A 21,865-nucleotide genomic window follows, 5' to 3' on the forward strand; every position below is an offset into this window, starting at 1 on the left:
GAAACGGTAGCGTTTGGCGAGGGAAGTGCCACCGTGTCCAAAGTGAGCATACGTTATTTGAGCCTGTAGACGTCTTGTTTACAGTGGTTGTTCCAGGCCCGTGAGGTCCTGCGGCCAGTAAGCGTTAACGCTTTTATTGCTCACACCTATTCTCTCGTTACAAGGGTCATTATATGAAACCTCCAATCTGGATCGAGGCGGTAACAACAGGAAGAAGAAGATAGAGGAATTCTCTAGGTCTTCTCGGGAGAAACTAGTCCAGTCGAAGAACAAAATGTTCTCCAAATTTACGTCCATTCTTCAGCACGCTGTGGAAGCGGTGAGTTGTTTTTTTTCTTTAACCCAAATCATGTGTTTATCCAGTGGCCTGCTTTTGTGTATTGTCTGTCTTCGCTGAAAGGGGCCTCTGGTCGCCCAGACATCACACATCATAACGTCAGCATTAGGGAAACGTTGCTAACCATCGAGCTAACTAATTAGCCTAAGCTAACGTTAGCGTTTTGTGTTTGTGCCGTCAATTTGTTGTTGTTGGCAACATAAAATTCTACCTGTGGGTGTACCTATGTGTCTGTTGGTTTAAGTTACTAACTAACTCATTATTGTCACGTCCTTTATTTCAGCAAGGCATTTGTATTGACGGTAGTTTGGCAAGCTGAGTTAGTTAGCCGCTAATGTTAGCTGAAAGTAGCCTCAAGAAGCTAATGCCGTAGCTGGCTATCTCGTTTCAAATAGCAGTCTTATCGTGACGAGTTGTGTCGAAATGTTAGGACAGCCTTGTTTGATGTTGCGCAAACGTCTAACTGTTAATATTAAAGGGATAGTCTGTGGGTTATCTCGCACAGCAATTTCTAACAGCTTAATGTTACACGTTAGCCAACCAGCTACCGTTACCTAGCTAAAAACCTGTAGTAACTTGCCTGGATCCTGTAGTGAAGCTGATTGATGTTAGGTGTTCAGTCACTAGACGCTTGATGGGTGACATCAGGTGTAGATGTGAGTTAACAACGAAACGTTTAATATTAGCTCATCATTTTGTCACACAGCTTGTTGGTGTGTATGAGGATACAATACACGGCAAGTGTGCACATTTCATGCCGCTTGCAAGTGAAAGTTTTGCTCTATAATTAAACACTTTGAACGCCGCTGGGATGTTTCTTTGATCACAGCACAATGATCAAAGTCATGCTGTAGTCGCACATTACAATCATTGAGGCTCTGAGAGAATCTTATTGAAAACGAGAGCAGAACAGCCCTGATTTCTGACGACTGAAACATGTTGTCATGATAATTAGTACCGTCTCTCCCTGGGCCACCACTATAAACATATTAAATGCTTATATGTTTGCAATTCTTCTTTTTCAGCTTGCCCCATCGCTACCCCTGCAGGAGGATTTTGTCTATCACTGGAAGGCCATCACACATTATTACATTGAGACTTCTGGTAAGAAAGAAGGAATGTTTTGGTCACACTATGATCACAATATTCCCAGATGTATGCTGGTGCTGGGCAGATTTTTATGAAAGTTAATGATGTCTTTTGTACTGATGACAAGTATCGAAAGTCATAAGTTACGCATCCGTATATAGTAATTATTGAGTATTTTAAAAGATAAGCACAGATTACAATTTACCAGATCCAAAAAAAAAAAAGTGGCAAAATTTCTGTTCATTAATCAGCTGCTCATGTACCACTGCTCTACGCACAATGAACACAGGCGGTGCAGAGGGGATGGCTATGAACAAAATCCAAATGAAAAGACACAAGTGTGAAGTATGCTGGGAATGCTATGCTGGTTGAGTTTGTAGCAGACTTCAACAAAAGCAGCTCCAGACTATGAGAGTGCTTCCTTCGTGTTTGACTGTGGGATCTGTGCAAGTGGTGCTCATGTGCTCAGCGTCTGTGTCAGGTTGCATCTAAGATGTACTTGGTTAAACCCAGTCATGTAAAACCTCTGCTCAAACTACTGATGTCTAGTCTCTGTATGTTTTAGGCAAGGAAAGACTTATCTCATTCTTCATGCTGAACAAACAGCTTCTTTGCAGCAGTTCTCCCAGTTAGGCCAGTTTAACAAATTTTTCTCTGAACTGCTGATGGGAGATTATTTGTACTGTGACTACTATGTAACTGAGCTTGTTTCCAGGGTTTAGCAGACTCGTGACTCGAATGATCATTTTTAAGCAGCTTGACATTCATCTGTCTACATAATTACAAATTTAAGGAATGATTTGATTGTTTTGATCAGAGCTGTTGAGCTGTGATTTAACTTAGAAGCTAATCTTCATTTCATAGACTGTTTTGACATTGTGTGCTTTGTTAACATTCAGCATGACACACACCCTTGTTATTGAAATAAATGAGCCACTAGTGCATAATTGGTGACAAACAAGGTTGTTACACTTGGGCAACTCTCAACACAGTGTTATCTCATCCTCTGGCCTTCAGTTTTTTTTACATTGCTTTGTATACTTGTTGAAAAGAGAAAGCATATTAAATTTGAAATATTTCATTTCACTGTGTAGCCACCTTAGAAAAGCTTTCCCTCGATAAAATAGATTATGTGGCCTCTTTTGCAATGCACAAAAACATTAGTGGATCAGAAAACAATATGGACTACATTACATCTAACAAATCACAATGAATGTGTCGTAACTGGATTGAAGAAAACGCTACATAAGAGCTATGAAGTGTTAACAGCTGTCCTTTTGTTTTTGAGCAGAAGGGTAAAAACGTAGGCGAGTAAAAACCGGTGAAGATGAAGAAGACTTTTCCCCTTCTTCCAACTGTTCGTATCTTTTGGACATACAGAGGTTCTGACATGCTCTTGTATTTTCCCTTGTTAGATGACAAAGCTCCAGTTACAGACACCAACATCCCATCTCACCTGGAACAGATGCTGGACATCCTGACCCAGGAGGAGGGGGAAAGGGAGTCTGGAGAGACAGGACCCTGCATGGAGTATCTCCTACACCATAAGATCCTGGAGACTCTATACACCCTGGGCAAGGCAGATGTAAGTCACATGTTGCTAACTGCAAATATACATGTCATGATATGGTGGCTGTATATGCACATGTCAAATTGGATGAAATCTGGTGAAAATCAAGGTTGAGAGTTAGTGATGGTGGTCGGGGCTGGACACAGTACAACACTGCAGTACCACAGTAAACCTTTCAATAGATCTACCTTGTGAGCTGCATTTCCGTGCAGGTTGGGCATACATCTGTTTTGGTGGCTCACCCAAATATATGCTAACATATTCTTTCTGTCTGCATGATTTCCCTTCAGTGCCCTCCAGGGATGAAGCAGCAGGTGCTTACCTTTTACACAAAGCTGTTAGCACACATTCGTCAGCCTCTCCTGCCACACATCAATGTCCATAGACCTGTACAGGTGAGCAGTAACACACTCTTATGTTTCAGTTTATTTTTTACAATCCTTTTCCTCAAACGGTCAGTTAAACTGCAGGTTGTGCAGTGTATTTGTAACTTTCTATCTTTTCGTGGCTGTGACATTCCTCTGTCAGAAACTGATCCGTCTGTGTGGCGAGGTGTTGGCTGCTCCCACAGAAAATGAGGAGATTCAGTTCCTTTGTATAGTCTGTGCCAAACTGAAGCAGGACCCGTACCTTGTCAACTTCTTCCTTGAGGTGAGATCCTGTGACCCCTGGGGATGGGGGGGGACTTTGAGCGGCACATTCATAAATATTCATCTGTGTATTTACTGGCAAAACTAAGTGCCTGACAGGATTTTAAAGCACACGGTAGAGCTGGGTGACAAAACAATCTCCTGTTTTTTGTCTCGTTGCCCTGCCCTAGCATACAGTCCAGAGAATATCTTATTTGCAATGTTGTTTCCAGAACAAGTTAAAGAGACCTGAGGCAAAGAGTCCTGAAGGGGCAGATTCGGTGAAGGAGAATGTGTTGGCTCCGGACACTGGTCAGTCTCCAGCAGAGGAACAGGCAGAGGAGCCTCAGGCTGCAGCTGCTGCCTCCACCTCCAGTCCAACCACTAACAACAACAACAGCAGCAACAATTACAATCTCGTCTCCTCCCTGCTCAACCTCACAAAGAGCCCTGTGAGTAATCCCCACGCAAGGACGTTTTGGTGCTTTACCTCAAGTTACCTTGTTTTCAGTAGAGTTGAAGGTTTGTATTGATGAGTTGTATGGATTCTTCCCCTCCTCAGGATGGCAGGATAGTGGTAAAGGCATGTGAGGGTCTGATGCTGCTGGTCAGTTTACCAGAGCCTGCAGCTGCCAAGTGTTTAACTGAAAACACTGAGCTCTGTGAGCTTCTGACTGACAGGCTGGTCTCCTTCTATAAAGCCCTGCCACAGTCCATGGACCCCTTGGACATTGAGACAGTGGAGTCAGTCAACTGGGGGTAAACTTCTTTCTAGTCTTTGCTGTCTATAACCACATATTTAATGAAATCAGAAGTGTAAACATCACTTTCCTACAACTCAAGTTTTGATTTAGTCAGCAGGTAGCCTGTAAATAGTATCTTCTGTCAGATGTTATTTTTTTAGAGGATGAAGTGGAAGAGCTGCATCAAAGCTTTACTGTTTTTCCCTTTTCCCCCTCTCTCTCTCTTTCAGTCTGGATGTATATAACCTGAAGGAGGATGCTGCTGTCTTCACAGGGAAGAGGGCTCTCATCTCCTTCCTGTCCTGGCTAGATTACTGTGACCAGCTCATCAAGGAGGCTCATAAGGTCCTTAACCAACACTGATTCACTGTGTTTCAATGTGTCATGTTTTAGTCAGAATCACCAGAATAAAAGAACTCCTCTCCAAAGCAGTTCTTTTTGTATCTGAAAGCCACAGAAGGCAGGACTACATTTTTTCTTTTTCTTCACTGTCTTCCAGTCAGCAGCGGCAGTGATGGCAAAAGCAGTGAGAGGAAGATTCTTTGTGTCTGTCATGGAGCCACAGCTGATGCAGACGTAAGCCTCGCTTTGAATCATCAATCAGTCATCCTTCTGTTGACATTCTTTGTCTTGTGTCGTGCGTCGTGACTGCTCAGTAACACATGTGTGGGTGCACACAGGTCCGAGGTCGGCATCCTGACCTCCACAGCCCTGCTGAACAGGATCATCAGGCAGGTGACATCAGAGGCTCTGCTACAGGAGATGGTTTACTTCCTGCTGGGAGAGGAGAGAGAGCCAGAGACTTCAGCTGCTATCGCTCAGAATCCACTCAGACACAGACTCATTGAGCACTGTGACCACCTGTCAGACGAGGTTCTTATCAGATAATTGTTATTATTCAGGACGTGCCCACTCCTGCTCATGAAAGCACCTTTGACATCATGAACGTATGTCTTCTTTGTACTCACATTAATGCTTTCCACAATGAAAATCCTCCATAATTTCTTCTTTTACTTGTTTTGACATTCAAAAGTACAAATTACCACCTGCCCTTCAAGGATTCTTAGTTCTAGTGAATCGTATGATTAACCAAAAGAAGATGAATTTTAATTAGTATGTGACAGAGCCATTGAACACATTTTCATCATACAAAAGAGGAGATGAATCATTTCTTTGATGCTTGAAACTGCCGCTGCCTCCTTTTTTGTGAGCGAGGAAATGCTTGGCATGTTGCTCTGGGCTTATGGAGGGAGCTGAGCCTCATTCCTCCTTCTGTGTCCTCAGATCAGCATCATGACGCTGCGGCTGTTTGAGCAGCTCATCCAGAAGCCCAACCAGCACATCCTGCACAGCTTGGTGCTGCGCAGCCTGGAAGAGAGGAACTACCTGGAGAACAAACCACAGGAGGAGCGGGAGCCCCTTGAGAACGGGCAGCCTCACGATGCTGTGTAAGGACCTGCCTCTGACCTTTGACCTCCCTGTGCTGCCTGAAAATGCTGTCTGGAAGATCATCTGCACAAACACACTGGTGGAAATAAAATGAATGCATCAACTAGCTGTGGTTTTTCAGACGTGACACCAGTTCAGCCGTACTGTTCCTCATTGTGTGTTTCAGTTGGTGGGGATCTTTTCAAACCATGGTTAGTGGGAAGTGCGTGCATGGAAATTGATGCACAGTGAGCAATGGCTTGCTTGCTTTTTGATGTTGTTTTATAGGGCTCATCAGTTTTTATGCAAATGAATTAAGTGACCAAAATGCAACACTGTAATACTGGGTTTACGCCTGGGATGATATTGGGGCTGCAGAATCGACAGCCGGAAAGTAAACATACTTGCAGATATACTAAATGCCTCTATTTAAACATTCATCTAATCTCTATGAAGACATTCGTTCATTACACAACAGAACCTGAAGGGGCCATGCAAGCCCAAAGAGCCGTGAAATACGATCATCCTGGAAAAGACCACCAACTACACACAGGAATACTGTCGAAGAGGCCATCACATTTTGTCATACCAGACTGGAGAATAGAAGTTATACACTTTTATTTCACCAGTGGCTCTCTTTGCTCTCAGTGATGCGTCCTTGGACAGTAGCGCTCATCATAATCGTGTTCTCACAAATATAGTTTTTAATGAACGTGTTCTTTCTGCAGAGACCTGGAGGAGGATCCGCTGTTTGGTGATGACGTTTCTCCTGACAGCAGGCTGTCTGGTTCTGATTGGCTCAGCTCCTCTCCTCCGCAGAGTCCTGACCACTCAAAGTGTGACGGGAAGACGGAGGTCCACAAGATTGTGAACAGGTACACAGCGTGCTCAGGATACAACATACTTCCTTCTTTTTTCATTTAGTTTTAATCTTTAGTTTAACTGTTACGTTCTGTTGCAGTTTCCTGTGTTTGGTGCCCGATGAGGCGAAGTCATCGTATCAGGTTGAAGGCACAGGCTATGACACCTACCTCAGAGACGCACACAGACAGGTGAGCCTCATTCTGCTGTGTGTTTAAGGCTCCAGCAGCAAGGTGACGCTGCTGGTTCAGTGTTTGTATTTTGGTCTTTCTCAAACTAATCACCGAGGAAAGTCTACTGTTGCTCATCAGCCTTCTTATAGAAACGGCACTAAGTGTAGATGAATTGTTCCCCTCAGTTCAAGGACTATTGCGGGGTCTGCCAGCGGTGGGACTGGAGGGGAAATCCAAAGCCTTTTGAGAAGTGTAACTTGGACATCCCATTCTTCGAGGGCCACTTCCTCAAGGTTCTCTTCGACAGGATGGGTCGCATCCTAGATCAGGTCAGTTTGATCTGCCGTACAGTAAACATCTGTAGCACTCCTGGCATCATACAGAGCAGCTGCATGCTTTAGTGCTGAAATGTCTGTTGCATTGTTTAAGTACCATGACTCCACGAATCTGAATAGCAAGACGCCCACAGTGAAAGTGCCCTTTGGAAATCACGAATGCAGCGTTGGTTGTAATCAAATTCCTGCAGCAAATGGAGCAGCTAATGAATTCCAAGATAATCTCAAATGGCAAGGAGTCACAAACAGGTTAATTTAGCCAGACATGCACAACCAGATTAAATGAATGAAGCTTTCTGCATGCAGATCAGCACAAAGTCTTATTTGAGTAAGAGCCATCATTTCTGTTTTCATTGATTTTTTTTAAAGGAGCAGATCAGTTTAACCCATTGTTCAATCAGACTGAATGTTCTCACGCATCCAGAGGTTGTTTTGTCTTGCTGAAGGAGAACATTGTGTGCTGCAATTGAAGGTAAATGAGCCCCGCTAATGGAAAGTGGAGAGAAAAATGGGGATAAAATGCAAATGAGCTGCTGATTCTGCAGATGTCTTTCATTTTTTGAAAAGTGAAAAACAAAAACAATGAGCTCTGGCCATAAACTCATTTGACAAATGATGCTAGGCAGGAATGGTGAAGATGACTAATAGAGATTTGGAGTTGAAATGCACTTTTTGGCAGCTCATGGGCGTCTTGAAGCGTTAAAGAACTCAAGTCTAAAAGGGGAGTGCTGTATGAATCGACGAGCCTGTCATTAAAAGGCGCTGATGCTTTGTGCTATTTATTCACAGCAGTTCCTCTACCCAAACAGAAATGTCAGGCGTCGTTGGTTCACTCTAATCTCCGTTTAATTGCCTGTGCAGTTTCACACCTGACACCCTCTCTGTCCTCCAGCCCTACGACGTCAACCTGCAGGTGACCGCTGTGCTGTCCAAGCTGTCTTTGTTACCACACCCCCACTTGCATGAGTACCTGCTGGACCCTTACATCAACCTGGCCCCTGGCTGCAGGTCTCTGTTCTCTGTCATCGTCAGGGTAAGAGTCCTCTTTAGCTCCGACGCTGCTTATCTCATCCATCGTTGATAGCAGACGCCGCCGTGCTCAACCTTTACGATCACCGATGATTGAGTGCTTGTGTCTTGACAGGTTCGATCTGTGTAGTATCTTGAAATGTTGGATGCTGCACTTATAAAAATATTTGGCGCAACAAATAATCATGTTTGAGACATTCATTGGCCTTTATCTCGTGCCAGCGCTATTAATGGTGCAGATGTTTCTGTGAGTCTTGAACTCTCGATGTGCTTCTTACTGGAAGAGATGCACGTCTGAACCTCTTTTGTTCCGTGACTCAGTCCAACTACTTTTCTTTGAATCTATTCCAGTAGCAGCAGTGTAAACAGCTGTTAAGAGGCTGGTGGAAGCAGCTAATTTTCTTGTTGATGGTCTTGTTTGTTTATGATAATTGCAGCGAAGTCTCCGACGAGTGTAGTAATGATTTACTAGTGTTTTACCTTTGCCCAGGGACGGAAGCAGCGCTGTAATTGTGTGCTCTTGCGTGTGTTAGGTGGTGGGAGATCTCATGTTGAGGATTCAGCGTATCCCAGACTTCACACCCAAGCTGCTGCTCGTGAGGAAGAGGCTATTAGGTCTGGAGCCGGAGGGCATCACGTATGTACTTCCACGTGGTTCTGTGCTCTTATCTTCTGAGTTGACTGTTGGAATGCACCTCTCAATCTTCCTGTCTGTGTCCTCCTGTAGTATCGACCACATGACTCTGCTGGAGGGGGTGATCGTGCTGGAGGAGTTCTGCAAAGAGCTGGCAGCCATCGCCTTCGTCAAATACCACGCAGCTTCCTCCTCCTCGCCGTAATCTTCCTGCTGTTCATCCATCTGCCTCGGCCAGGCAGAGGGGTCAAGATTAAACTGGGCCTTTGGGGTGTGCTGGTTCCGGTGGCACAGGGTCGGCAAAACATTACCACTAAGCGCTCATCCCTGCAAGACTGTTAAAAGCCCACACGGGCGGGTCTCATCGCTCCTCCTCTTCTGGCCTCTCGGGCTCCTCCTCGAAAAGTCTTTGGTCTTGTTTTCGAGCAGGTCAGAGCGCAGACACTGCCCCGCCAGCAGAGGAATTAGAGGAAGGAGGGACAGATGTGGAGGTGCAGGGAGAGGGTCACTTGGCTCTTTCCAGCCTCTGCATTTTCTCCCTCCCCAGCCATCTTCTTCCTCACCAGCCAAAAGATGACAGCCCTGTAATTATCCTGTCACGGAGAAAAGATGTTTGTGTATTTATTTCCAGTCCCTTTATCACCCATTTGTAAACGTCATTGCCTTAGTGTGGAATCACACCTTTCAGTTACAGATGATTGTTTCCTTTTGAAACATTTTTAACTCAACTCCTTACGTGTTGTCTGTTTGAAGACAAGAGGCTGTAGAGAAAATGCCCACTACCTTTATCCCCTATATGTACCTATAGTTACATACATACTGATCTGCAGTATTTATGATACTGCGCTCTTATTTTATATGCCAAGTCCTCATATTTATTTGCTTTCACGTTGCCTTTTTAAGTAATGTCGTATTAAGAGAAAAACAGTTTAAGTAAGGACTGACTGAGCAGATGCTATTTACTTTTATTTGTCGTCCTCGTCTTTCCTCAGTTTGTCTTGAAGTGCTCTCGAAGCTCGTCTGTAATCACCCAAAGATGTCACCATCCATCATGTTCAGATGTGAATTTGCACACACGCGGATCTCATTGCGTTGCACTCGTTACATTATTCATGTTCTTCTGTGCTTGCTTTGGCTTTTAGGAAATGTCAAGTTGGCATTTGTTGGAAGAGACCTGTTGGATTTGATCCCATTAGTTGTGAAATGTTGTTCTCCAGACCCAGTGTTGCATTTCTCACGCACCAGTGTTTGTTTTATCCAAGTGTTTGTGTTTTTACACCATGGATAAGTCTCAGTCATGTGTTAATGCTAATGATAGGAGGGATGCAGAGGGGCAAACCTCTCCACTTTATTGACCAGTGTCTAAAAAAAACATCTTTAACTTAGGACATACTCTAGCTTCCAGCACTGGTTCCCAACCTTTTATTAGCTTTTGCTCCCGAAAACAAAGCTACGTCGACTTGTTTGCAAGCTCAACCAATATGTGATTCCAGCTTCTCAGATCGTCTTTTATTTGAAATGATCAAGTCTGAAAAGAAAACATTTTTGTGCAGCACAAAGAGGAGAGCCCGGTTTGCAAACCGCTGGCTATCAGTATCCTATCAGACCTCTGAGTTCCTCCACAGGTGAGCGTCGCTTCACCTGAGGTGTTGCATTTACGAGCAGTATTACCTTTGCATCCTGATCTTGAATGGTGGGGAAATGCTTGCGGTGCTTTGCGTTGGTGGAACGGGTTGTTTGCTTCTTTATTTCCTGAATATCTGGGGAGTCTCACCTCACGGGTCAGTGATTCATTAGCTGAGGTTTGAATTAGTCTAGATCAAGATGCTTCTTAATGTAACTGGTTGTTGTGTTACGCTCCCAGAGTGTTTCCTTGATTGGTAAGTGTGTTGGATGATGTTTGTTTATGAGCGAGTGTAAGTGATTTTATTATTGCGGTGGAGTTGTTCATTGAAGCCATGAGTCCCTGGTCTTGAGCCTTGTTTTTTTTTTTTTCCCCTCCTCTCTCTCAAACCCATCCCTCATGCACCTAAACCACATTATGCAACTGCTTGCATGGAATCAGATTTGCACATTGTCTTTCTTCATCCTTGTTCATAATGTAAATATCCACAACAAAAAGCTTTTTTTTTTCCTTTTGTTTTTCCAAAAATGTTTTGTTTCATAAACCAAAAAAGAAAAAAAAGAAAATCTAGGATGTACCAGGAGTAACATTTCTATTTTAATGGGAAACTTTTTTTAAATTATCAATCATGCACATTTTTTAATCTTTCCAACTTGTTCTGTACATTTGTATATTGTATATGTACAATAGCAATAGAGATATACTACCTGCCGTAAATGCATGCTTATACATACTTTTTTCATCGTTGAAAGGAAGGAAGAAAGGCGGTCCAGGCCATCTGTGATGATTTCTTAGCTGTCAGCACTTTGCTCTTTGAAGACACTGACAGGGAGATATGCCTTACTTCACACTGTGGATCTCTGAGGACTCCTAGAATCAATGTGGAAGGGGTTTCTGCCTCACTACACTTTCTTGTGATCTTATTCTGCCTATCACTTGTGTTACATAGACTTTGGTTTGTGATGTACAGGACTCTCAGTCCAGTCGAAGATCTGATGCCAACTGAATTTTCTTGTGTCAGCTTAGACCAATCACTGTATGATGTTGGTGCGTTTCCTTCACGTTCGTCGCTGCTTTCCTCTGGTGCGAAATGGGATGAGACTCATTACGCTTCCTCTATCTCATGGCCAGCTTGATTTTTGTGATTGTGCAATGCATAATTGAAACATTAAGGTAAGGTGCATGCTCACCCCTCCCGCCTCACAGAGCAAATGGAAGTCATCACTGCAGTCTGTCAGAGGTGTTTGGCTCATTTATTCCTCATCAGCTGTCTTCATTTCAACACTGTGTTTCATTCAGGACAACGCGCTTTTGTTTAACATTCTCCGTCCCAATTAAAAAAAAAAAGTTCAGTAGGAGATGTGGTCATTCTTTGAACAGTTCATTGTGTTTCATCTTGTTTTTTATTACAAAATGTCTGTACAACAAAAGAAAAATACACAAAATAACCATTTCTTTCAACAACAAGGTGAAAACCACAAATTCTATTCAGTCATCCCCTTAAAGTACCTTCTCCAAAAAACCACAAGGTCACATGGGGGACTTGAAAGTCTCTAACCTGTAATTTTCCTATGCAAACAGCCCTGCAGATGACATGACATCATGTACAGGAACAGACCAGAGCGTGAAAATGACCTCTCTCACCAGTGAATAACTGAACAGCAGTCAGCATGGGTACTTTATCCTCAACTTCTCTTTGGCTTCCAGCCAGCCACGCTCAGTCATCCAGCTAATTCTGTAGAAACGAGTCTGAAATCTCACTCCCTGGCCAGAGCAGAGGATTGTAATGACAAGGTCCAGAGTCATGTGAAGTGGTCTGGAAAGAAGCAAATCCTACATTTCCCTCGCCTTGCAGTGATTTAGAAATCAGCCATGGAAAAGAGGCACTATGGTGCAGAAAGAAGGCTCTCAGTCTCACTCTTAATGATTGCTGAGGTACATACTGAGATTGCAGTCAGCTAGGGTCTTACAGTTCTCATTAAAGGAGTATATTAATATTTTAAAGCACCTGAAATCACTTTTCCAAATTATGCGATCCTTGTTCTTACAAAAATATTCATACTATTACTGCTGTAAAAGTGCAGCACTGATGCTGCGCTGAATAACATCCAGTGCTTCCATACAAGGAAACACCAAAGCTTCGATTGCAGTACTGAACTGGATTTGCCAAGTCTGTACAGTGTCTCGTTAAACAGGAGATTTGTGTCAATGCCCTGACTCGTGTCAGTAGTAGCATCACGTAATTAAAGTTCTGCAGTCTAGTGGAGGCAACTCAGAGCAACAGGTTTACAAATTAAACAAGTCGGACAACATAAAGTTCATTTAACCGATGTCATGAAACCTGTTTGGCACTCAGGTTTGTCACCCACAGAAGCACCATGTCGACGACTGTGGCGTTTCAAAGTAAGCGAACAATTGAAGTTTCACATGAAGGACATTGAATGTGTCACACTTCTTAAAAAGGTCACTCGTTACTGTGTGTGAGCACATGAAAGTACAGACGACATTATGCTAAAATGTTGAGAAACATGAAAGTATTTCCATTGGATTGTCATAGTTTGAACACTCATGAAAGTGCCAGTTCAGGACTTCATCAGGAAGCCTCACATGCAAAACTGATGTCATTACATCAGCTGCCGCACTGAAGTCTTCCCAGCTGAAGTACAGAATATGTTCACATCAGGAAATCATAAATATCTTCTGTTTTACATTTTGTGACCCAGCTACTTGATTCTGTTTGAAGGACGGCCCTTCAAATGTCACAAAAAATGTAAAAAAAAAAAACAAAAACATCCAGCGTTCTTTCTCCATCTCGTAGTGAAAACTCCCAACAGCATGACAGTATATCAACATAGGATGGTATATTAAATTAATTTACATATACAGTACATGTAAATAATTCATTCTCTTTATGCAAATCATTTTCATGTACATACAAAACCACTACGTAAAAAACAACTACATGCCGTTGCACAAACTAAACCAGGCTAAAAATACAGGTTATCAATTTAAAAAAAAAAAAAGAGAGAAAAAAAAAGAAAAATATGTACATTTCCAAATGTCTCCTTATTTTGAAGTCATAATAAGCGTCTCCCCCGCCCATTTACAAACCCCGGATATGCGTGCACACACAGACACACACGCTTGTGCACAAGTTGCTCACACTGGAACATTCAGACAAACAAATGTCTCTTTGGCTGGTGTGAAGCTGTGCCACCTCGCAGTGTGTGTGTGTATACATGTAATTACACGTTTTCAAAAAACACACGCGCACACACAAAAAAATAACACCATCTAACGGCATAGAAAATAGCTTCCGGTGATGGATGTAGTGATATATTCCTATGCATTTGCGAATATATATATATATATATATATTTATATACCAAAACATACTGTTTACTGTATAAGGGTCAGCCACACATACTGTATGCCCTTGATTGTGTGTATATATGTACTTTAAAGTCACATTCAGAAGTGTAATGGGAAACTCTGTAGGAAGGCATCAATAAATAGAGATGTCGGTCAGTCAGTCCGTCTGTCTGTCTGTCTGTGTCCCTGGGTCTGCCGTGTTCAACAGCTCCAGCTGTCTTGTCAGTCGCTCTTCGAGCTCTGTGCGGCGTCCAGGTTGACCACCTGGAGCTCCGTCAGGTTACTGCTGCTGCCGCTCGACTGCTGGCCAATCACCATCTAGAACACAGCACAGCCTCATCAGGAAACGGCGCAGGGCCTATCAGACAGCCAATCACAAGCCATCATATCACACAACACCCAGCGCGGATGGAAATCCTGCCCCACTACATGCTCTTTATCGTGGTGTGGCGTAGAGCTGTCATGGATATAAAATCATGTTCTGTAGAGTGAAATTTAGACCATTAGTAGAGATGTGAGAGAAAACCACATATTGCCTGAAATTCTACAGGATTTTTCCAGATTTGTCCGTGTTGCATATCATCAAAATGCCTGTATATTTTAAACAACTGTACATGAATGAATTCCTCATGATTTTCTCCGTACGACTGGACTTTATAAGCGATTAAAACACACTTTAATTTCCATGCACTGCTACAGTGGTGTCTTGTTAAGTCTACTTCATGTGTACTCTGCTGCAAATCACAGGTAAGACAAACTGCCAGCTGATCATTCACATTCATACGGAGAGGCGAAAGGTGACGGCCCTGTGGCCTCTTTGTGCCAGTGCTCTGTTAAGGATGCATTAGTGCGGTCACGTGGCATGCTGGTTGCATAGGGAATATGAGAGTTTCACTTGTAAAATGCAGATCTTGCCGTACTGGGTGTAGCTGCACCGCTGAGACGGGGATCTGCACCGTGCCTGGAGGTGCTGTGAGGAACACCTGAGGGACAGCACCTGGCCGGGAGGGGAAACATGGTTGTCCATTTGTAAGCGTTACATTTATATGAAATTACTTACAGATGACAAATGAATCGGCATTTGCCATCAAGCGCGGTCAGCCCGTGTTGCCCTGTGTCTCACCTGTGTCCTGGGCCTGTGCGTGGGACACCTGCATGGCCGACGTGCCCTGGGAGAAGGCGTTGAGCACAGCCAGCCCCCCGTCAGCGAGCGCCGGCGTGGAGGCGTACATCACTGTGTGGGGGCTGGGGTACATCATGTGACCCGCCACGGATGTTGGCACTGACGAGGTGACGATGGTTGCTGGGAGACTCATCGTCGCTGGAAGGAGGGAGAGAAAGCACAAGTCACGCCGAGGGCAAGCGGTGCGTGTACGCATGTTGGCCAGCAGATGGCCATCTAAGTTCAACCGTTAACTCCGACCGAGGCAGTGGTACAGTAACTCATTCCAAACAACAGAGAGGAAAACAAGCTACTGTATATTATCAGTAGCTGACATGAATCTCCTGATAACCTCTTTCCTCCATCTGAAAGTGAACCTCTCCAACATCCAGGGAGGTGTTGAGGAGATTGTAATCAGACCAGAAGGAGACCGCAGGGATTTGACCTACCGGTGGAGTTTGTGGAGGTGTGGGAGATCTCTGGGCTGCTGTCGTTGTTGGAGGTGGACTGGGTGTTGGGGTGGACCTGGATAGCCTGGAGCTGCTGGGGAACCCCCGCTCCTGGAGACACACAAAGGGCAGAGCGCCACTACAGTAAGTCATCAACCACCCCCACACAAGGAATAGCAGTAGTTGCAGTAGGAGTGTGGGGAGTGCAGCAGTGGGGGTGGCATATGGTAGCTCTGGCAGCAGAAGCGTTGGCAGTAATATTAGCTGAGGGAGAAGAAGTCGCCGCGCAAGTAGCATTAGTAATCCAGCATTAAGTGCATGACTATTAGTCATGGCAGAAGAGGTACCGTTAGTACTAGCAGCAGCAGCTTTATGATGCTGTGATTATGATTAGTATAAGCAGGCACAGTCGTGGCAGCATGCAGAGCAGGTCACCTGTGAGGGAGACAGCAGCAGGGAAGCGGAAGACAGCCTGCTGTCCCTGCTGTGGCTGCGGGGCGGCGGCCAGGGCCTGACCATGCTGCCCCTGGAGGGCCAGGGAGTGCTGCTGCAGCTGGCTCAGAGGAATGGTGGGGGTGCCAGGGGGGAGAGGAGTGCCTGCTGGAGGGGCACGCACACACACACGGACACAAACACATTCGCACACACACGGGGAGGGGGGGGGGGAGTAAGACTATAAATGCAAAAGGATTGTACAGTTTGAAAAGGTGCTCATAAGTCGACTTTACAAACGACTCGCTGTCTGAGAAATCAACCACCTTCAGCTGCCCGAGCTCTTTGAGAAAATGCAGCAGATGTCCCCGGTTAGCCAGGGATGAAAGGTTCAAGTGTTTTTCACATTTTCTGACGTTTTCACAAAAAGCGCAATATCATTTATCCAGCGAGTTCCAGAGCTTTGGCTAGACAACGTGACTGCAGCAAGGCGAGCAGCAATGTGAGATCTGAACTGTGAAGTGATGGATGTTAAAGATTTTTCCCCTTCAAAAAAACAAAAAAACCTTTAAAAATATTTGAAATCATGCACTGTTTACACACAGCGTCACTCATCCATGTGTTCTTCTTTTGCTTTGTCGCTGTTACCAACGGCAAATGTCCATCACATCAACAATGCAAACAAAAGGAGCCCTAGATGAGAAAACATCGCTTCATCGTGCTTGTCGTGGTCAAAACCTCCACAGAGTACCTCTCCGCTGGGGTTACACTCTAAATTAAAGTTTAATATCTAATAACAAGCCAGTGAGAATAATTCTAATGTTAAACAACAATGGCTGCTAAGTCAAGTGACACATGCTGTATGACTGTATCAAGTGGCTGACGAGCACACTGACATTTTAGTCTAATCAGAATTAATCAGTAAATCTGTTGTACGACATGTCGCATTCAAACACTCGAACAGCAAAGATTGTGTCAGTCTGTAAATCCCAAATTCTTTTGAAATGCTGCACGATGTTCAAATTTCCTATTTGTTTTGGTAACACTTTATATTAAAAGTACACATATTTACCATTAACTAGTTGCTTACTAGCATGCATATTAGTAGCATACTGGGGTTTTTTTTTGTTTTTTTTGTTTTTTTTAAAGAAAAAGCAGACGGATCTCGTTTCAGAACGTGAGTCTGGAGTTACACCCTCACATTTGGTCATATGCTCCAAAGACAGTTGCTGCAGGGGGGGTGGGCAGGCCCTGTCAAGCTGTCAGCTGAGGAGGTTTAAGTGTGGGAGGGTGTGTTGTTCCACCTGGCACTGCTGCTATGTGCCAGACAGGTGGAGAAGAAGAGAGAGGGAGAGAGTAATGGGGGGGGTGGAAAGAGAGGGAGGGTGAGTGACGGTTGTAGAAGGAAGAGAAAGCTGAAAAAAAAAAAAAAGAGCAGTGGGTGGGACAGAGACACGGCCTGGCTGTCCTTCAGCTGTCAGTCAAAATAACATACAGGACCCATTAGCAGGCATCATGTGTCTGTCCATTCATATGCAGAGCGCAGACAACCAACACACCATGACGACTAGCTACTGACATCACTGCCACTACCTAGAAAATAGCAGACTGACGAGCGCTGGGCCTGATGGGCTTCACAGGCGCAACACAGACTCCGTCTACGTGATAACAGCACACGCTGCGGAAGAGACTGCACCGGTCAGATCGCTCACACCGTGGACAGTCCCAATAAAGGTTCCACTGAGCTTCTAGTGCAGAAAATATGAAATTCAATTTTAACAAATTCAAGTATTCCTCATGTCTTTGGAGGAGATGTGACCTCTTGGCATCCCCAGGCCCAACTCAGAGACCCACAGACACAGCCCGAGCAAACCATGAAGAGGAAGTATAGTAAATAATTCGTGGGGAAAACCAATTTAGACACTTCAGGGACCCCCAAATCAGAGGCTGCTGCCCCCACATCCCCACTGAGACGGTGGAGTTGGTGGAGATCCCTCGTGTTCCAGAGTGTCTCTATGAAGTCCCCTTTAATAAAGGGTCATGTCTCGTTCAGGACCACTCTGTCACAAAGCCCCTGCTCCACAAAATACGCCTCAATTATAATTTCAGCACAAGCCACCGATCCCTCATTGAATATTCATGACTAATTATGGGCCGTGTTCAGCAGCACTCATTGCCAGGTCTATTGTGTCCCTCTCACCTAATTATTCCTGTCCCCTAGTGACAATCAAAGGCAGGGCCAGTGGCCAATAGACGTGGCTTCCCTGCACACTGGGGGCTTTGTAAAACCCGAGGGCGCTGAGTGTTGCGGACTGGCTGTGAGTTGTTGTGTGATGTAAACAGCTCGAAGGGAGAGAGGCATGACCACCTCATGAAGATGGCTGAGGTCATGGAGCGGCGCCATTCAAATTCTAATCAGCTAATAAGCTAGACAACGGCGTGACATTAACAAAACATGAAGGCCTGCGGAAGTGTCATTTCTTAAGGATGAGGTTCAGACAAACAAACCATGAAGAAGAGAATTAAGAATTGTAACCGAGCTCTGGATGTTGAGGTAAAGTCCCCAGGTTTAGCTCTCCTACATACCGGGCATGAAAGTGAAGCCGCCGGGCAGCTGCATGACCCCCGTGGAGGCGCCGGCGGTCTTGAGGACGGTACCGTTGGCGCTGACGTTGCTGCCAGCCGAGACAGGCGCCAGGTAGTTGGTGATTGGGAACGACGGTCCGCTGCTCACCTGCATGGTGGTGGAGGTGGTGGGGACTGTAGACTGGGCGCTGCTGGTGGTGCCTGGTAGGCTGGCCACCGTGAACGTTGGCTTCAGTGTATCCTGTGGGAGAAACCAAACGCTGTGAGTAGGAAGACGGGAAGATTTTAATGAAATTAAAGCAGCGCTGGGTTCTGTCGTGGGAGAAGACGGAGCTGAGGAGGTGCTCTCGCCTTTTAATACCTCACTACCACAAACCTGAAGAACTTACAAAAGACGAGAATGGTGAAAATCAAAACAGCGGCTGAGATATCCTGGTTTTTTGTTCCTATTGTGGGTCAAACTCCTAAAACACTGGCTCCTACAATTCCCATAATGCAACTCAACATTGTGTCTTTTGTCTTTGGTGACTGGTAAATGCTAAAGTCTGCAGTTTATAACTCAGCCTTTCTCTTAAAAATGTTTGAAGCCAAATTCAAGATAACCCCAATGACATCACCAGGGTCTTGACCAGTAAAATGATCTTGATGTGCATAATCAGAGGTGTGCCCCTTTAAGACACTATTTAATAGTACTACTTACTACTTGGAAGTTGCTAGTATGAACTGATTTCTAGTGCTTGCTCTACTCTGCTACAAGCGTTTATTCCAGTGACTGCAAAGGCAACATCAGAGGAGTTTCATATGAGGACACCTAAAACAACAGCATTAATGGGGCTTTTCCTCTTTGAGCAGCTGAAAGCGAGGTCGGAGGCTTTAATACTTGCAGTATTTTCAAGGATCAATGGATGGGTGACAGAAACCAGAGTGGGTTTTAATAGACTCAGGGCAATGGACATAAACAAGGTAGGGAAACAGCCTGGGACCCCTCTAATTGCATCCATATGTAAAATAATAATCAGTGCTGGGAGCGTTTCACTGAGACATGTGCTGCTTTAGTCTAAAAAGAGCATCAAGTTGAATGAAGTCGAGGGAAATAAATGTTCCAGTCGTCAAAAGTGAATGTAGGAATTTCAGCGTTTGATAGCAAATTGACACTAATATGGAAACATATCGAATCCTATTGAAATGCCACTCTGTAAAACATGATGTCCAACAGAAAAGACATGTGTAAGTCAAACAGGTGTGTATGAACATGACTGTGCACTGCGACACACACCTTCATCCGGTCATCATCTACACCTGCTGATCCCGTGATTAAAGTCCATCCACCTCAGTTCAAGAGTCACAAAAGCATCACTTCATCATCATTTCACTGCGCTCATATTTTGTTGTGTTACTATGGCAACTAACTGACCATAACCGACATGACATGCCGGTGAAAGGTGTGGAAATCAGGCAGATGAGATGCTCACATAAACTTCAGATCAGAGGAGGGGAGACGGAGCATCACGCCACACGCTAATGTGAACATCCATTGAACGGCGGAGCAGGATGTGTTGGTGAGTGGGCTGCATGATAAGAGCAGGGTAGGCGTTAGGCCGGGACCATAAAGCACATCTAAACCCACCGTGCCTGCTTCTACGCACTTACACAAACACTTCGCACTTGATGCTAATGATCTGTAAAGCAGACTGGATACAAGCCTCCACATGAGAAGGTGTGTACGCGTTAGCATTGTCCTGTGGCCTCAACGTTCTTTGAGGGTTAAAACAGACACAAAGACGCTGAGATGTATCTATAGAGGCTGAATATTCCCCATTGGGTTATGAATCGGAGCCGCGAGTCCAACAGGGACACACATGCTGTGTCCCAGTTCGCCGGCTCGGTCACCGTCCTGGGTTGGGGAACCCAGTTTCCTAGTGGTATTTACTCTTAGTCAGCTTTTTTAGGGCAACTTCCTGGTGACAAGCTTGCAAATATTTGATGTTACAAGCCGAAAAGCATTCCTTTTTTTTTTCTTTTTTTTTTTCACTCTGAGGTTAGGTCAGATCATTTGGTGAGAAGCTGCAGACTCAGGCTCGACCTCAGGTCCTGTAGTGCGTACCTTTGCAGACCTTGTCCTGTGGAGGACCCAGCCTCAGAACTGGGACAAAGCTATTGTGACACAGACACAAATCACTTGACACGGTGCAGCAGCAGAACACATGAGGTGAGTGAATAATGTCTGGAAACACAGCCACGTGTCACAACACACATAGAGCAAGCAAGTGAATGAGGTGCGTTTGCTTGTCCTTCTGAAAAGGCACATTCATTATGAACAACAGAGAGGTAGCACAGAGGCAGGCTGGGCCAACCTCTCTTAGCAAAGCACTATTGGTTTTTATATGTGACTGATTACATGGGTGAGAGGTGGAGGATCCAGCATGGACTCCACTGATAAGGCCTTCCAACCACACACGACCATGCAAGCATGTAAATGCAGCTACTGTCAGGGCTTCAGTCTGCTCACATCTCGACAGAGATAGTCTGCGAGCGTGGATCACTGCAATGACTAAACCAATGTGGTTTTCTTTTAGTTTGACGAGTTAAAAAAACTCAAATAAACAAGGGCGTTGCAGTTAACTCTGAGTCTTCTGGGCCTCACGACATGCAGATGGCCAAGCAGGTGGCGTCTTATACAAGCTGCTCTGAATCCACAAGAGTGCACAAAACCAAAGCCGCACAGCGCTGAGCAGTTAGTTAGTTGGTCTGCAGCTCAGATCCTGGCTCTGCTGAGGGGCTCTGACAGTCCAAGGTCATTCACCTCTTTTAGTTAAACAGCAGCTGGAAAGTCAAAGGGGGAGGGCCATGCTGAGGACTCACAGTTCTGCCCTTTCGACCAAAAAGGAAAACTGCATAAATTCACCCAACGACGATCCATCATCCATCTTCTGTCCAACTATTGGGCCTGTCATTCAGCACAGAGTGATTACTGACGGTCAGACCGTGACACGGCTGTCAACACACCTTCGCTCTTCCGGGACACTTTCCAATTTTGGTTTAAGTTGTAGTCATTTCATTAATGTTTACTGAAACTGAACAAGACGAACAACGTCGGCGTATATTACTGCATGTCACGACAACGGGTGAAAAATAAACCTCCGAGACGAGAACAGAAGAGGACAGCAGTCACAAAGCAGAGCAAAACACTTCGACTTGACTCTGGAGATAAAGTCCATCCAGAGGGCTAACAGCCATGTGCTAGCAAGTAGCACTCTTTAGCCACAGGGAGCAGCAGAGTTTTTGTGTGTGTGTGTGTGTGTGTGTGTGTGTGTGTGTGTGTGTGTGTGTGTGTGTCTGCGTGTGGCAGGCAAAACACGGTCAGATCTGTGTGTGGTTAGGACAGGGGACAGGCTCGGGGAGTGATAGAGAG

The 21,865-nt window shown here is 44.9% G+C and overlaps 2 protein-coding genes across 4 annotated transcripts in view; one reads left to right on the forward strand and one right to left on the reverse strand.

The window, feature by feature from the left end:
* Nucleotides 1-11,707, forward strand: fhip2a (FHF complex subunit HOOK interacting protein 2). The gene is made up of 17 exons (XM_076743255.1): nt 1-319; nt 1,363-1,441; nt 2,842-3,011; nt 3,287-3,391; nt 3,525-3,647; nt 3,859-4,077; nt 4,188-4,384; nt 4,599-4,713; nt 4,868-4,944; nt 5,049-5,241; nt 5,653-5,816; nt 6,525-6,671; nt 6,758-6,848; nt 7,016-7,159; nt 8,058-8,198; nt 8,728-8,831; nt 8,922-11,707. The coding sequence occupies exons 1-17, from the start codon at nt 275-277 to the stop codon at nt 9,031-9,033; spliced, it is 2,226 nt and encodes a 741-aa protein (XP_076599370.1). The 5' UTR covers nt 1-274; the 3' UTR covers nt 9,034-11,707.
* srfb (serum response factor b) overlaps nt 11,685-21,865 on the reverse strand; it is a 21,442-nt gene continuing 11,261 nt past the window's right edge. The window contains exons 3-8 of one of the 3 annotated variants that reach the window (XM_076743256.1): nt 18,454-18,694; nt 15,871-16,035; nt 15,436-15,546; nt 14,948-15,145; nt 14,745-14,821; nt 11,685-14,142 (exon numbers count right to left, since the gene is read on the reverse strand). In XM_076743256.1, coding sequence (XP_076599371.1) covers nt 14,047-14,142; nt 14,745-14,821; nt 14,948-15,145; nt 15,436-15,546; nt 15,871-16,035; nt 18,454-18,694 — 888 coding nt within the window. In that variant the 3' untranslated portion in view covers nt 11,685-14,046. Of the gene's footprint in view, nt 14,143-14,719; nt 14,822-14,947; nt 15,146-15,435; nt 15,547-15,870; nt 16,036-18,453; nt 18,695-21,865 lie in introns of all 3 variants that reach the window. The other 2 variants (XM_076743257.1, XM_076743258.1) reach the window with 2 other exon arrangements.

This window comes from Chaetodon auriga, chromosome 11, assembly GCF_051107435.1.
Source record: "Chaetodon auriga isolate fChaAug3 chromosome 11, fChaAug3.hap1, whole genome shotgun sequence".
Lineage (NCBI taxonomy): Eukaryota > Metazoa > Chordata > Actinopteri > Chaetodontiformes > Chaetodontidae > Chaetodon > Chaetodon auriga.